Here is a 12,760-nt window from a genome sequence, read left to right as displayed (position 1 = left end):
CGTGAACAGGTGTCTTAAGGGGGGAAGTAACTGCCAAGTGTCCGCTCTAAGAGGAACTCGGGGTCCCCAGCACACGGGCGGCCCACAGCACAGGGGTGGTCAGTGATGCATTATGGGATGCCCCTGTGTGCCAGACCCTGCACTGGGGGCGTGGACGACTGTGTCCCTGGTCTCCTGGAGCCTGCAACTAGTGGTGAAGACACAGGTGAAGTAACTCCAGTGATTGCGCTTGGGATGGCCCCAGCCCGCTGGACAGCTGGCCCCCTGGCTGCCTCTGACTCTGCTTCCTAACCCTTTCTGCTGACCTGCTGCCCCCGCCACCCTGCCTTCTCACCTTCCTCAACTGGCTAAGGAAAGCTGGGCCACTTGTGTCAAATGCCACCAAGAGATGCATTTAACATGTGGACTGAGAACTGACCACTGGGCCTGAAAATACGTATTTGACTTTTTCTTTTTTCATGTGTAGCTTTTGAGATTAAGATGAAAACAACTTCCACAAGCACTGCATGATTTTTCTAATGGATAAAACAATTTGACCCAGAACTGAAGTGCGTGAGAGGGAGGCAGGGCCAGGAGGGCCTGGTGTGACCCCCCAGAACCACGACTCATCGCAGAGAGAACACAGTTGATGTGTGCACGTCCCACAGCTGACTGTATTTAAAGACATCTATATACTCAGGGGGACACTCACTGCCCCTTGCGTGAGGCTGGCCATTCCCCAAGAATACGGGCACAGTCCTTGCGCTGCCAGGGGTCCAGCTTCCCAAGACACCTTGCACGACACCCCAGCCCCATAGGACAGGCCGCGCAGCTCCCCTTCCCTGGTCACATGCAGGGTTCGCCATTCTCTGGGGCTGTGGCTTACCACGCACCGGGGAACCCAGCGCAGCCTTTTGTGTATTCTGGTTGTGATTTAATGGCTTGTGTGTGCAGTGCAGGAGTGTGAAAAAGAGCATGTGAACATAAGTGTGCCAGCACGTGGAGAAGGTGCACACACAGGTTGCAGTATAGGAATATATAAAAATATATAAACACTAGTGTTTTAAAGGGGGTGCACACAGGATGTGGGGCAAGTGTGCAAAAGAACACATCAAGGGAGGGTGCACAGAGGACCCACACAAGAGAAGTAAATGTGAATGAGTGCCTTTGCTCCTAAGTATGCAGTGCACAAGCATCTGCTTGTGAGCGCGTGAGTGTGTAAAGAGGATACATGGAGCAGGAACATCTCGAGGTGCAGCACGAGTGTCTGTGTGTGGGGGGTGAGTGGACAGAGGCAGGAGGGTGTAAATTATGGGAGGGACGGGGCCTGGCTGTGCAAGGGGATGGGGACAGATGTCCGGAAGAGTGTGAGTGAGACTGCGGGTGGACGTGAATGTGTGCGTGGGAGGGTGACGCAGTCCCCCAGGGCTCCTGCTGGGCCAGACTTAGCTGCACCGGCCCCTGGCCCCGAGAGGTGGCACTAACCTCCTGGAGCAGGGCCTACTATGCGCCATCACAGCACACAGAGGGCCGGCCCAGAGCTGCCCGCTGGAGCACTCAGCAGGCACTGAGGTAGGGGGCACAGGGCTGGATTCCTCGAGAGGCCACCCCCGTGCACAGCTGCACGGACTCCAGGTTCCCTGTGGGAGCTTGGGGCTCTGACAGCTGCGGCCACACGGTGACTCTCCTCTGGAGTCAGAATGACTCACTCATGCCAGGCCACCCTCTGCTGACAGGCCCTGTCCTAGATGCCACAGGACAGACAGAGAGAGAGCTTGGCTCTGTCCCTGATAACAGCTCACTCTGTGGGGATCCTGGGCATGGGCAATGGCCACACACACACACAGGCTCATCAGCTTTGCCAGAGGAGGCCTGGGGGGGGGGCTTGGAAGACCTCCTGGAGGTGGTGAGCACTGAACTAGGTGAAGGAGGACAGAAGAACAAAGACACAGAGGAGAGACGAGAGCCCCGTATGAGCTGAGGATCAGGGAGTCTTAAGGACTCACATCATAGCAAACTGACCCAGGACAGGGCTAACCTGGCGCCCTGCAGGATGGCTCGGTTGCCCAGAGCATTCTGTTAGCATCACCAGATGAACCCACTGGACAGAGACACTGGATGTTGTAGAGGAAACTACCACGTCACCGAAGCAGCACAGCAGGGACAGTTGGCCAGATGGGTGAAGTGGGCTCCCTCCCCCGGCTCCATCTGGACAGCTCTGAGGACAGGACCCTGTGCCGCATCCCTGGCACCCCACCCCCATGCGGCAGCAGACTCCTAAGGTGTCAAGCCAGGGCCAAGCTTGGGCTCTGGGGCCGGGGGCCTGTCTCTCTCGTCCTCGGAGGGGTGATGTGGCAAGGTGGCTTTCCTCCAAGCCTCCACTTCCCCACCTGTAAGCAAGAGACCCAGCTCTCTCCCTCAGAGGCACACACTTGTTGATGGGAAGAGCTGGACTGAGTTAGCATTCCCTTAACTCCTCACTCTCAGGTCCCACACCCTTCTGTTGGTTGGTCAGCCAGCTCCCAAGGTATAACCCGACTCCGGCTTGCTCTGTCTTCCACTGCACTGTCTTTGCTCACCTGGACCCTTACTGCAGTGGCTTCCTTGCCTCATCTCCCTACAATCCACGATCCACCTGTAGCCAGAGCAGCCTCTAAGCCTATGGCAGGTGACATCCTTCATGTCCTCCTGAGGCCCCCACTGCAGTCACACTGAGATCCAGAATCCTTATGGTGGTCCCAGTGTCCAAGAGCCTTCCTCTTCTTCAACCACTCTGCTCACCACGGGGCCTTTGCACTTGCCATTACTTCTGCCAGACACTTTCATCCCCCTTGATCTCTGCACACCTAGCTCCCTGCCTCCTTCAGCTCTGTGAGGCTTGCATGGCCACCCTGCACGAAATTCTACTCCCCCAATGCCCTTGCTCTGCTTGATTTGTCTACATTACCTACCACCCAACATAGTGCAGTGTCCACCTCCCTACCCTAGACTTCCTTGTAAGACTTCCTCTCCTCCTTTGAGAGCAGCAGCTTAGAAATGTAGCGCCTGGCATTTCTGCACAAGTTTTCATTTGGATTCTCACCCTCCCACCCATGGAACCCCAGGAAATGTCCTAACCCTGCTGGACCTCTGGCTCCTCATCTGAAGAATGGGGATGATGATGACCACAATGACAACAACTAAAGTAGGGCTGCTGTGAGGACCAAACGGGCTGGCATGTGTAAAGGGCTGAGCGCCGCACCTGGCTCAGGGTAGGTACTCGGAGCAGGGCAGCTATGCCCATGCAGCTGGCATTTAAAGATGAAGGGATGACAGGCGAGCTCCTGAAATGTGTGGGCCTAAGGGTTCTCCCTAAAGTCCAGCTCTGCCTTAACCTTCTGCATAAGCCCACTCTGGAGCGGGCCCTGCGGGCAGGCCAGGCACCATCAGGAGGGCAGACAGCCCAGGGAGGGTCAGAGGCCCTGATGTGTGCGGCTGGATTCGGACAGAACCTAGACGCAAGGACGCAGCGCTGACGGCGAGGCCTGGAAAAGAGGCCGAGCCCAGGTGGTGTCCTCCCAACCTCCAGCCCCACTGCTGCATTGAGACCAATCCCAGGTGAGCGGGCATGCTCAGCGGGCAGTGGACAGATCGGGCTGGAGGTAGAGAAGAGACCGCTACCATCACCACTCCTCCTCCAGGACGCGGAGACCCAGGAGGCAGGATTCAAACCCAGCGGCCCGTGACCACTGTGTGTGATCACCTCTCCCTCCGACAGCATCACTCTGGCTCAGGCTTCTGCATTCTCTCTCGACCTGCCAAGGATGTGCCCACACTCTCCCCACCAAGATAAAGGCCCCCTCACAAACGACACACATTTACGAAACGGCACTTGCCAAGGCTTCAGCACACTCTGCTGCCACCAGCAGACAGTCCCCGGACGGATTTTTCCCTGAGCTGACACTATTCACTGGTTCCTTTTATAGAGCTTTTTGCAGCTCACAAAAGCACTTTCCACAGCTCTTAGTTTTCTTAACCCTCCAAAGGCCCTGTGAGGGAGAAACAGCCATAACCCTAACGCTTCCATTTTGCAGATGGAGAAAATGAGGCATAGAGAGCCAGGACATGGCACACACTGGGTCTGGGCCCAGGCAGCGCCCCACAACCGCCGTCCTCATTCTGTCACCCCTGCCAGAGGGGGAGCAGGAAAAGTATCAAGATCAAGGGCAAGACTAGCACCTGGGCAGGAGGGCCAGCAGTGGAGCACCTTGCCAGAGAGCAGCAGAAGGGGACTCAGGCTGAGAGTAGCGGAGTAGTGGGCTTCGGTCTCCCTGCTGGTGAGTGGCGGATGAGGAATTCCACCGCTTCGATGATGGTACAACAATAACAGGAATAGAACAACGGCTAATGAGCACCATGGCCCAGAGCGTGACAGCCTCACCAACCTCTGCAGGGACCCAGCAAGACAGGCTGTCACCACCCACACACTGCACAGAGGACCAAACTGCGGTCAGGGAGGCGCCACCACTGGCTCAAGGTCAGGAAGCTGCCAAGGGGTCTGACTGCGCTTCTGTCCCTCCCACTCCCACCCAGACCACTCCATGCAATGACAGGGGCTTTAGGGCCCTCCAAGCCCAGCCCCGGCCAGGAGTGTGTGCCACCTACGGCACCAGGGTTCTCGGTGCACAGCGCTGCTCATTCATCACGGTGTCTAAAGTGGGGCAGGTGGTTCTGGAATTTTAAACACAAACCCTAAGCTTTCTTTGCCACCTGCCCCTGCCCACCCCCGCACTGAGGCTTCTGTGCGTCCTGATGTTTAGTATTATGGGCAGGGATTTTTGGACCCGTCCTGGCCTGGACCACAGAGGTGGGACTGTGTAGCCATCAGGGGACAGGTCTGCTTGTGCAGCGCATGGCTCTGCCCTCCTCTTTAAAGAGTGATGCTCACAGTCGCCTGTTCCTCTGCTCCAACAATATGGATTCACCCCTCTATTGTGGGCCAGGCCTGTGAAGAAGCGAGGACAGTCCTACAATGAGAGTTCATGAGGTAGCTTGCGTGCTAGTGGGGGAGGCAGCGCTGAAATCTTGAAACAAACAAATATAGAAATAAGTAGGAGCACCAGTAAGCAAACAAATTTGGCACAGTGACGGAGAATCACAAGGTGAACCTCATTTAGAATGGGGTGGCAGGGAAAGGCATCTGTGGAGGTGAGATGGCAGTGGAAACCTGAAGGAAGCCAAGGCCAGGCAAGGTGTTCCAGCAGGAGGACAGCATGTGCAAAGGCCCTGGGGTGGGAAGGAAGCGAGGGCAGATGAAGGCCAGAAATGAGGCCACCAAGGATAAATCCCATAGAGGCAGGAGAGTAGTAAGTACTGATGCAGAGAGAGACATACTCTAGATAAGGGCACTGGTGAAGTCTCTGGTGTTATTCTAAACGCAGTGGGAACCTGAGAGGTGGGCACAGGACACTCGGTCCAGTTGCTATGGTGAAGACACCACTGGGGGCAACAGCAGAAGCAGCCATGAGATACTGCAGCATCTAGGGGCTTCGATGCTAGCTCCGCACTTAAAAGCTACCTTAGGCAAGTCACTGTCCCTCTCTGAGGCTCAGATTTTCTATCTGCCCCAGTAATTGTTCCCATCTCACAGAAGCAGGATGAGAATTCAGTGAGATAATGCACAATGCTTCAACCATGTGGCCTGACATGCTCATTGAACCCGGCCCTCTTGGTCCGGTCCTTACTTCCATTCCTGTTTCCACTCACTGTCCCTGCACAGGTTTCCCTGCTGTGCCTGGACCACAGCCACCTCGTCCCAGGCCCAGGGCCTTTGCACTTGCTTTTCCTCTGCACAAAAGGCTCTTTTCCTGATATTCCCATGGCTTCTCCCTCAGTTTCACCAGGCCTCTGCTCATCAGGGAGGTCTTTCTTCCGTCCCCATCTAGCCTTCTCTATTTCCCCTTCTTTGGTTTTCTTCCTGGCACTTGTCTCCACCTGACATAATTTGTTTACTTGGGTTGGGTTTTTCTCCCTCATTAGAATGCCAGTGCCATGACAGCAGGTGTTTCTGTCTGTCTTGTCCACAACTGTATCCTCCCCAAGCACCTGAGGGCACAGAGTAGATGCTCAATCTACTGGCACACAGTAGGTGCTCAAAAATATTGCTGAATGAATATTTACAATTAAAAGAGCTTACTAAGGATAGCGAAGTGCTCAAGAGGGAACCGAGGCTTGGGCCTAGGCTTCAGCGCTCCCAGGCTGTGTGACCTTGGGGGGAGCCTGGCTTGGCTTTGGGAGCCTCAGCTCCCTGATCTGTGAAATGAGGAAGGGCTCTGTGCTTTCCGGCTTTTGGGGAGGATGAAGTTACAGGGCACATGAACAGACACACACCAGAGCACGGTCTGGGGAGGGGACACTCGGTCTAGCACTCACTTTACAATCCTCCCCCACGCCCATGCCCCCAGCAAGGCAATGGGCAGGTGCTGCAGGAACGGTGGGGGGCTGATCAGTGTCAACGCCAAGGTGCATTACATCATTCCTTCTCCCTCTGCATAGATTTGAAATTTTCCAAAATAAAAAGATGGAAGAGATAACATGTGTTCAGGGCTCAGCTTGTGCCAAGCACATGTGCACTGAGTATCTCCTCCTACCACGGGCTTCCATTTCTGGAGGGCACCGAAGATCCGCTCGAACAACGGGGCAGAAGAGACAGCCCTGGTGTCGCCACCCACTCGATCCAGCCGGCTCTCCCAGCAGGGAGGCCAATCGCTCCCTCCAATCTCCAGCGTCCAATCTCCTGATCCTAGCACCTGATCTATCCAGCTCCTGTGCTGATCCGAAGCATGTAACACCCTGCGCCCCCAAAGGGACGTGCCAGGAAATCTTACAGACACAAAAGGCAATCTGTATCACTTCCGACTTCCACCTCAGCTGGAGTGCACTTCCCTACGGGGTGGGCTGGTGAGACACAATGCAGGGAAGATCCGTCCTGTGGAGGGCTCCCTCAGAGGACCTGCCCCTGGATGCTGTAAAAGGATTCCGCTGTCAAAACAGATACTTCCTTTCCAGCTTGGGGACGGAAGTGCTTCTTGGAAACACCTGCTGCCCTTACCTCCTGGGGGACACACTGATGGACAGAAATATAAGAGGGGCCATGAAAGAGCAGGGTACCCGCACCACTGGGTCAGTTTCTCTACCTGCCAAGAGAGGCTAAGTGATGTCTGCAGAATGATGAGACAACTGCAGCACAGGCTCTCTGGTCACCTGACTGACACTGGTGGCCTTGGCCAAGTCGCTTCCCCTCTCTCTGAGCCTCCATTCTTCACCCATCAATTGGGCCAGGTGACAATGCTGCACACTACCCAGGACCGCTTCGGGTACCACTGGGGTCACACACACCAAACACTAAACCCGGTAACTGGCCAGAAACGGTGGTTCCTATTATTACTTTAGTATTTTCTCATGGAATTCAGGGTCCTGCCAGATTCAGGGTTTCACGATGGAAACTTCCAGCACAGCTCAGTTTTAAAAAGCTTTGGCCTGGACCCCAGGCAGCTTGGCATGCTACCAAGCCTGGCCCCAGGTCTGTGTGTTTTCACTCCCTTGGGCAGCACTGTGAGGTGTTGGATGAGAGGATGGAGCTTCTTCTCCTTTCCAGGGCTGGGACTGCACAATTCCAGACCTGTGGATCCAGACAGAGCCACCTAGAGGCGGGCTGCGTGCAAGGTGGCGCTCAGCCCTGAAACCCACAATTACAGCGCACCAGCCTGGGTTTCTGCGCAACCTGTCCATCCCCCAACAGCACAAAAGCTTCAGGGAAAACATCAAGCGGCACAGCATTGATATTCACTTACGCAGCCGCTCTGGTTGCTGTCTGAGTCCTCACTATGCACCCAAAGCCCCGCTAGATGCTTTCCCAAAGTCCCAACTTTATAGATGAAGAAATCAGAATAAAATACTGATTACAACAGCGACTAATCTGCACTGAGTGCTGACTACACAGTAGCTTGCTTGAAGCGTCCTACGTGTATCTATACGCTTAGTCCTTGAAACAGAGCTGGCGATTCCATCCCTATTTTACAGATGAGAAAACTCAGACCCAGAGAAGCTTAGCAAATTGTCCAAGTAGGCAGCAAGGCTGGGGCTCACAGCCAGGGCCTTCAGCACTGTGTAGCACTAGACCAGCGGCGGCAAACCTTTCAGACCTCTCAGTGATACAAACACCCACTGCGGCTCGCGTGCCATAGCTCCCCACCACTGCACTAGACTATGTTGTGTCTCTGTATGGAGAAGCTAAACGGTTGCTAAGGCTGCAGAAGCAGGTATGAGAGTTAAACAGGCAGGCACAAGGAGGACGCAGTAAGCAGCCTCAGACAGGAGCAGATAAAAATCCATGGTTGGAGGCTCAGACAAGGAAGAAATCACACAGAGCAGGAGGCACAGTAGGCTTCAGATATCGGAGGACAAAAAGGAATAGGAAAGGGCATTTCTGATGGTAGGAACAGCCTAAGCAAAGGTACAGACATAAGAAGTACGGGTTAGTTTAAGAGCGAAACTAGGTTAGGCTGCATATTAATGGCTGTTACAGAAATCCAATGTGTTTCGTTCCTTGTTCTGGTAACACTGGGGCAATTATGTCCGACCTGGGATTCTCCAGTGGGGCCTCTGCTGCTCTTTCAGGTGCTAAGGTTCCTGAGTAGCCAGCAGAGCTCCAGGCTGCAGGGAGGAAGCCCTGTTTCCCCGCAGCAACCCAACAGGTCAGGCTGCTGGAAGACATGTGCTGAGAAATAGGGCTTGTTAGGGAGATGCCCAAGCCCTGCTGTTGTGTTTTGTTTTTTAAAGAAAACTTGGACCAACGGCTCAACAGTTTCGAGCTGGGGAGCGACATGATCAGAGTTGTGTTGACAGGCAAGAAATCTGAGCACATTTGAAAAGGGAGGGGAAGGGGAGCCTTTGTCAGTCCAAGGCTACAAATAAGAAAATAACCTGTCGCACAGAGCCATTGGAAGCAGCGAGCAGCGCGTGTGGGATCCGCACAACACTTTTAGACTCCCTTCCTCTCTCACACCCCCTCTCCATCTGTCGCAAAGGGCACCGGGAAGACGCAGGAACATTCCAGCTCTGGGGGCTCCAGAGCTCTGCAGCCCAGATGGGGGTGCTCTTGTAGGAGCCGCATCCTCCCCATGTGTTGTCACCTGTGAAGGGGCTGCCAGAGCCCCACCCTTGGGCAGCTTTCCGAGGACAACTGTGACTCAGTCTAAAACTTCTGCCCAGAGGAGTCCAGCCCTAACTCTCCATCTAAGCCCAAGAGGGTTCCTCTGCTCAGCAACCCCCACAAGCTTGGACTATGAAATCCAGATTCAGTCATTTAATTGTTTCCATCTGAGTCACCCAGCGGGAAGACTCTTATCACCAACTTCTTGGGCAGGTTATACCCCAATTTTGGACTCAATTTTCCTCATCTATAAGATGGGGATAAGAGCCAACTCCTGCATGGCTGATGAATGAGATAACACAGCTAAAGCTCACAGCCTGGAATGCAGTTAACTGTTTAATAAACACTGCTTCTCCTCCCTCTCTCAACACATGGTTCACATTAGGACTTATCCGTGCTGACTGCAAGTAAAGGAATGAATCATTCCGTGAGTCTCTGCGGGGTTGGGAAAAGAATAATTAATGGCCAGAAAGTACCCAGAGAACTCCACGGCTTTATAAGACCTCCCTACAGCCTGGCTGTAGCAGAGCCAAATCCCCACCCCGTCTCTTCCTACGAAAGAGGAAGTGAGAGCAACTTTACCACTCAGGAAAGTACAGAGGAGCCTCCAAAATGCCACCCTCTACCAAGGGTCAGAGGCTCATGGAGGGTCCCAACGCCCCCAAGGCTAGAATCCCAACTTGGCTTGGCCTCCTTTAGGCCAAGGAAAAGGAATTCATCTGAGGTCTCTCTGGAAGTGAACATAAGATCCCAAGGCCTAGACAGGGCTAAGCACGCAGCCTACAGGTTCAGTGTCAGGTCCTATAGCCCCAGAACCCGCACCCGAGGTGCCCCAAGTCTTCCTCAGCTCAATTTGTGTCAGAGAACGGGCCCTTACACTGGCTCCAAGAACATAGGGTGGTGACTTCATCGGAATCTTTTTAGAATTTCCCTTTGGCAGCAACTTGTGCCAAACGCAATCTTTGGAAACTTCTTACCCTGCCACCCCCAATAGGATAATTCACATGACCAGCACCCCACCACCACCACTGATCATGTGAAGCCACAACAATCATGTGACACCTCCCAGGATGACAGCTCTGCCTGACAGACACTAGGAGTCATTCAATCCAAAGCCGCCTTCCTAAGCCTGACATTTGAGTTTCTCACTCAAACAAATCCATTTTCTTAGAAAATTGGACAACTGCCTTGCTCCTACCTTCTATCCTGTCTCTCTTCTGCTTTGTCGTAAATTTCATGCACCCAGCCATGGAAGGGACTGAAGTCTCACCTTCCAGCCACACCAGGTGAATTCCATGCTGGGCCAAAGGTGCCCCCAGGCCCCCAGAGAAACACACAGTGAAGCCTGCTGGGAGCTCCGATGGCCATATGCCATCCCTTTCCTACCATCCTCAACCAAGAAATCCATCCTTGCCTCCTAAGATTTATTTATTTCAAAGTTAATCCGGGCCCCTCTGCTGCTCCCACTTTCTCAGGCTATTGATGCTGAATGGATTGGAACGGAAGTTTTATGGCCCAATCTTTACCATTTTATAGATTGTTTTTACAGGCAAAGGGGGGAGATACGTTCACAAGAAAGGTGTTGGCGTTCCCAGCCAGTGCCCCAGCTAAGGCAGGCTGCCCATCTGAACACTTGTTAATCAGCGTCACCGCTCATTTGCCAGGGACTGAACCACAGGGTCCCGGGCAGAGAAGGGTCTGGGAACAGACATTTAGAAATTAACTTGGGCCCAGTTCCCTGCTTCAGGAAAATTAAGTACTTATGAGAGCTGCCTGTGCATTTCCAAGCCAGGGGGAGGAGGGCAGGGCAGGAGCTCCGGCTTTTTTGTTGAGATAAATGGCAGGCTCAGGCAGGAAGGTGCAGATGAGATCCACTCAGAGGAGAGACATGAAATCTACCAGTGTTTCTATCCACCTTGCTAAGATCCGGTTCTAACTGAAAAGAACTACGGGTGAGGGGGCACCTTGTGAGGTTCAGGGGAAACTGCCCAGCCAGGAGAAGCTGTTGTCCACTCCCCCTACTCCTCTTTCCACCCACTCCTCCACAGTTCCCTCTTTCTCCTTGCTATCAGATGGTTACCAGTCTCTAGGCAAATGCAAGGGGGGGGGATGGTGAGCTCATCTTTACCTCCCTGCCCAAAGGGGGAGGTGCAGGCACCCCTCTGCCCAGAATACAGCCTCAAAAGCCCACAAAATAAGATCCCCACTCCTCTCCCTCCCCAGCTCCATTTCTTTGCCCCTCATGCCCTCCCAGGGGGCCCACGGTTTTGCACAACCCCTTTAAGAAGCAGGACTCTGGAATGGTGACCTCACCCCTTGGCGAACACACACAGTAGCCTTCACAGCCCGCCTGCCTGCCTGCCGGAGACAGCCAGCCAGGTGTTTGATGTAGGCTGACAAAAAGACACGCTCAGAGCCACAGGTAACAGCCCCGAGGAACACCTGGACTGCAGGAGGCTGCCCGGAAGCCCAGGACGGCAGCAGAAAAGGGGAGCGGCAAAGGAGCAGCAAGGGGGGACCATGCTGCCAGAGGCTGTGCCAACCACAGGGACCATCCGCGCGATTTCAGGAAGGATCTGTTGATCTCCGCAGCCCGGGGGCCTTCCGTCCTCTCTCCCCGGCTTTTCATACACTAACACTGTGCACTCTGCGGCCCAGAGGGGCACTCTTGCCCAGTCCCACAGCCCGTTCCGGTGTCATTCCGGGAGCGCTTGTGCCCCCACCTCCTCCCGCAGACCCCGATGTCAAACCTGTGGAAAGCTTGAGTCTAGCTTCTACAGACACCAGGGTGCCCAGTTCTGAAAGCCACTGTCAGCCTGCGTCTCCCACCCGGGCAGGGGCTGGGTGAGCCAACTCATCTCTAAGCTCCAGTGCCCCGAGCAGCACCACAGTGTTACAGTCTATGGACACAGGCCTGCATAGAAAGAGTTCTATCCCGGGTTCTAGCTGTGGCTGTGTGACCTTGGCCAAGTCGCCGGCCCTCTCTGGGCTCCGGTGTCTGAACCTGTAAGCCTGGTTATAGGCATCTCTCCCCGCTAGGGCTGTTGGGCAACAGCCGAGCGGCTCCCAGCGGCTATCTGAGAGGCCCGAGCCCGCGGTAAGGGGAGGCCCGCAGAGGGAAGTAGGGGTGCTTACCTGGCCAGGCACAAGACGCGGCGAGCAGCAGGTAGAGCAGCGGCCCGAGACGGCCGGGGGCCGAGCCGGCGGACTCCATGGGCCGCGGCTGCGGAGCGAGGAGGGAGAGTGGCCGTGAGTGCGCGCCCGGCGGCGCAGGCTGGAGCGGGGAGATGACTAAGGCTCCCCCTCCTCCCCCCCGCTCCAAGCGCGGCGCCCGAGCAGCCCGGGATCCGCCGCCGCCGCGATGGTGGGAGACCCCCGCCCCCGGCCGGAGACGCAGAGGGAGAGACCCGAGAGCGCGCGAAGCGGAGCCAGGGACGGCCCGGAGGCGGAGGAGGCGCGAGAGGGACGGACCCGAGGGAGCCGGGCGAGCGCCAGAGACACTGGGAGGCGAGCGGGGGAGCGCGAGGGAGGGGAGCGCGCGGGGCGGCGCAGCAGACAGCGCGGCGGAGCGGGAGAGCGCGGGAGGGC

The 12,760-nt window shown here is 55.3% G+C and overlaps 1 protein-coding gene across 5 annotated transcripts in view; it reads right to left on the bottom strand.

Annotated features, from left to right (window-relative positions):
- The window catches only part of Sirpa (signal-regulatory protein alpha), a 41,984-nt gene that overhangs the window by 28,394 nt on the left and 830 nt on the right, over window positions 1-12,760 (bottom strand). For 4 of the 5 annotated variants that reach the window (XM_005380740.2, XM_005380741.2, XM_013512245.1 and 1 more), the window contains exon 2: window positions 12,308-12,395. In XM_005380740.2, coding sequence (XP_005380797.1) covers window positions 12,308-12,386 — 79 coding nt within the window. In that variant the 5' untranslated portion in view covers window positions 12,387-12,395. Of the gene's footprint in view, window positions 1-12,307; window positions 12,396-12,643 lie in introns of all 5 variants that reach the window. The other variant, XM_005380742.2, reaches the window with a different exon arrangement.

Source organism: Chinchilla lanigera, unplaced genomic scaffold (assembly GCF_000276665.1).
Source record: "Chinchilla lanigera isolate Chin_1 unplaced genomic scaffold, ChiLan1.0 scaffold00014, whole genome shotgun sequence".
NCBI lineage: Eukaryota > Metazoa > Chordata > Mammalia > Rodentia > Chinchillidae > Chinchilla > Chinchilla lanigera.
This window is presented reverse-complemented; position numbering and strand designations above follow the sequence as displayed.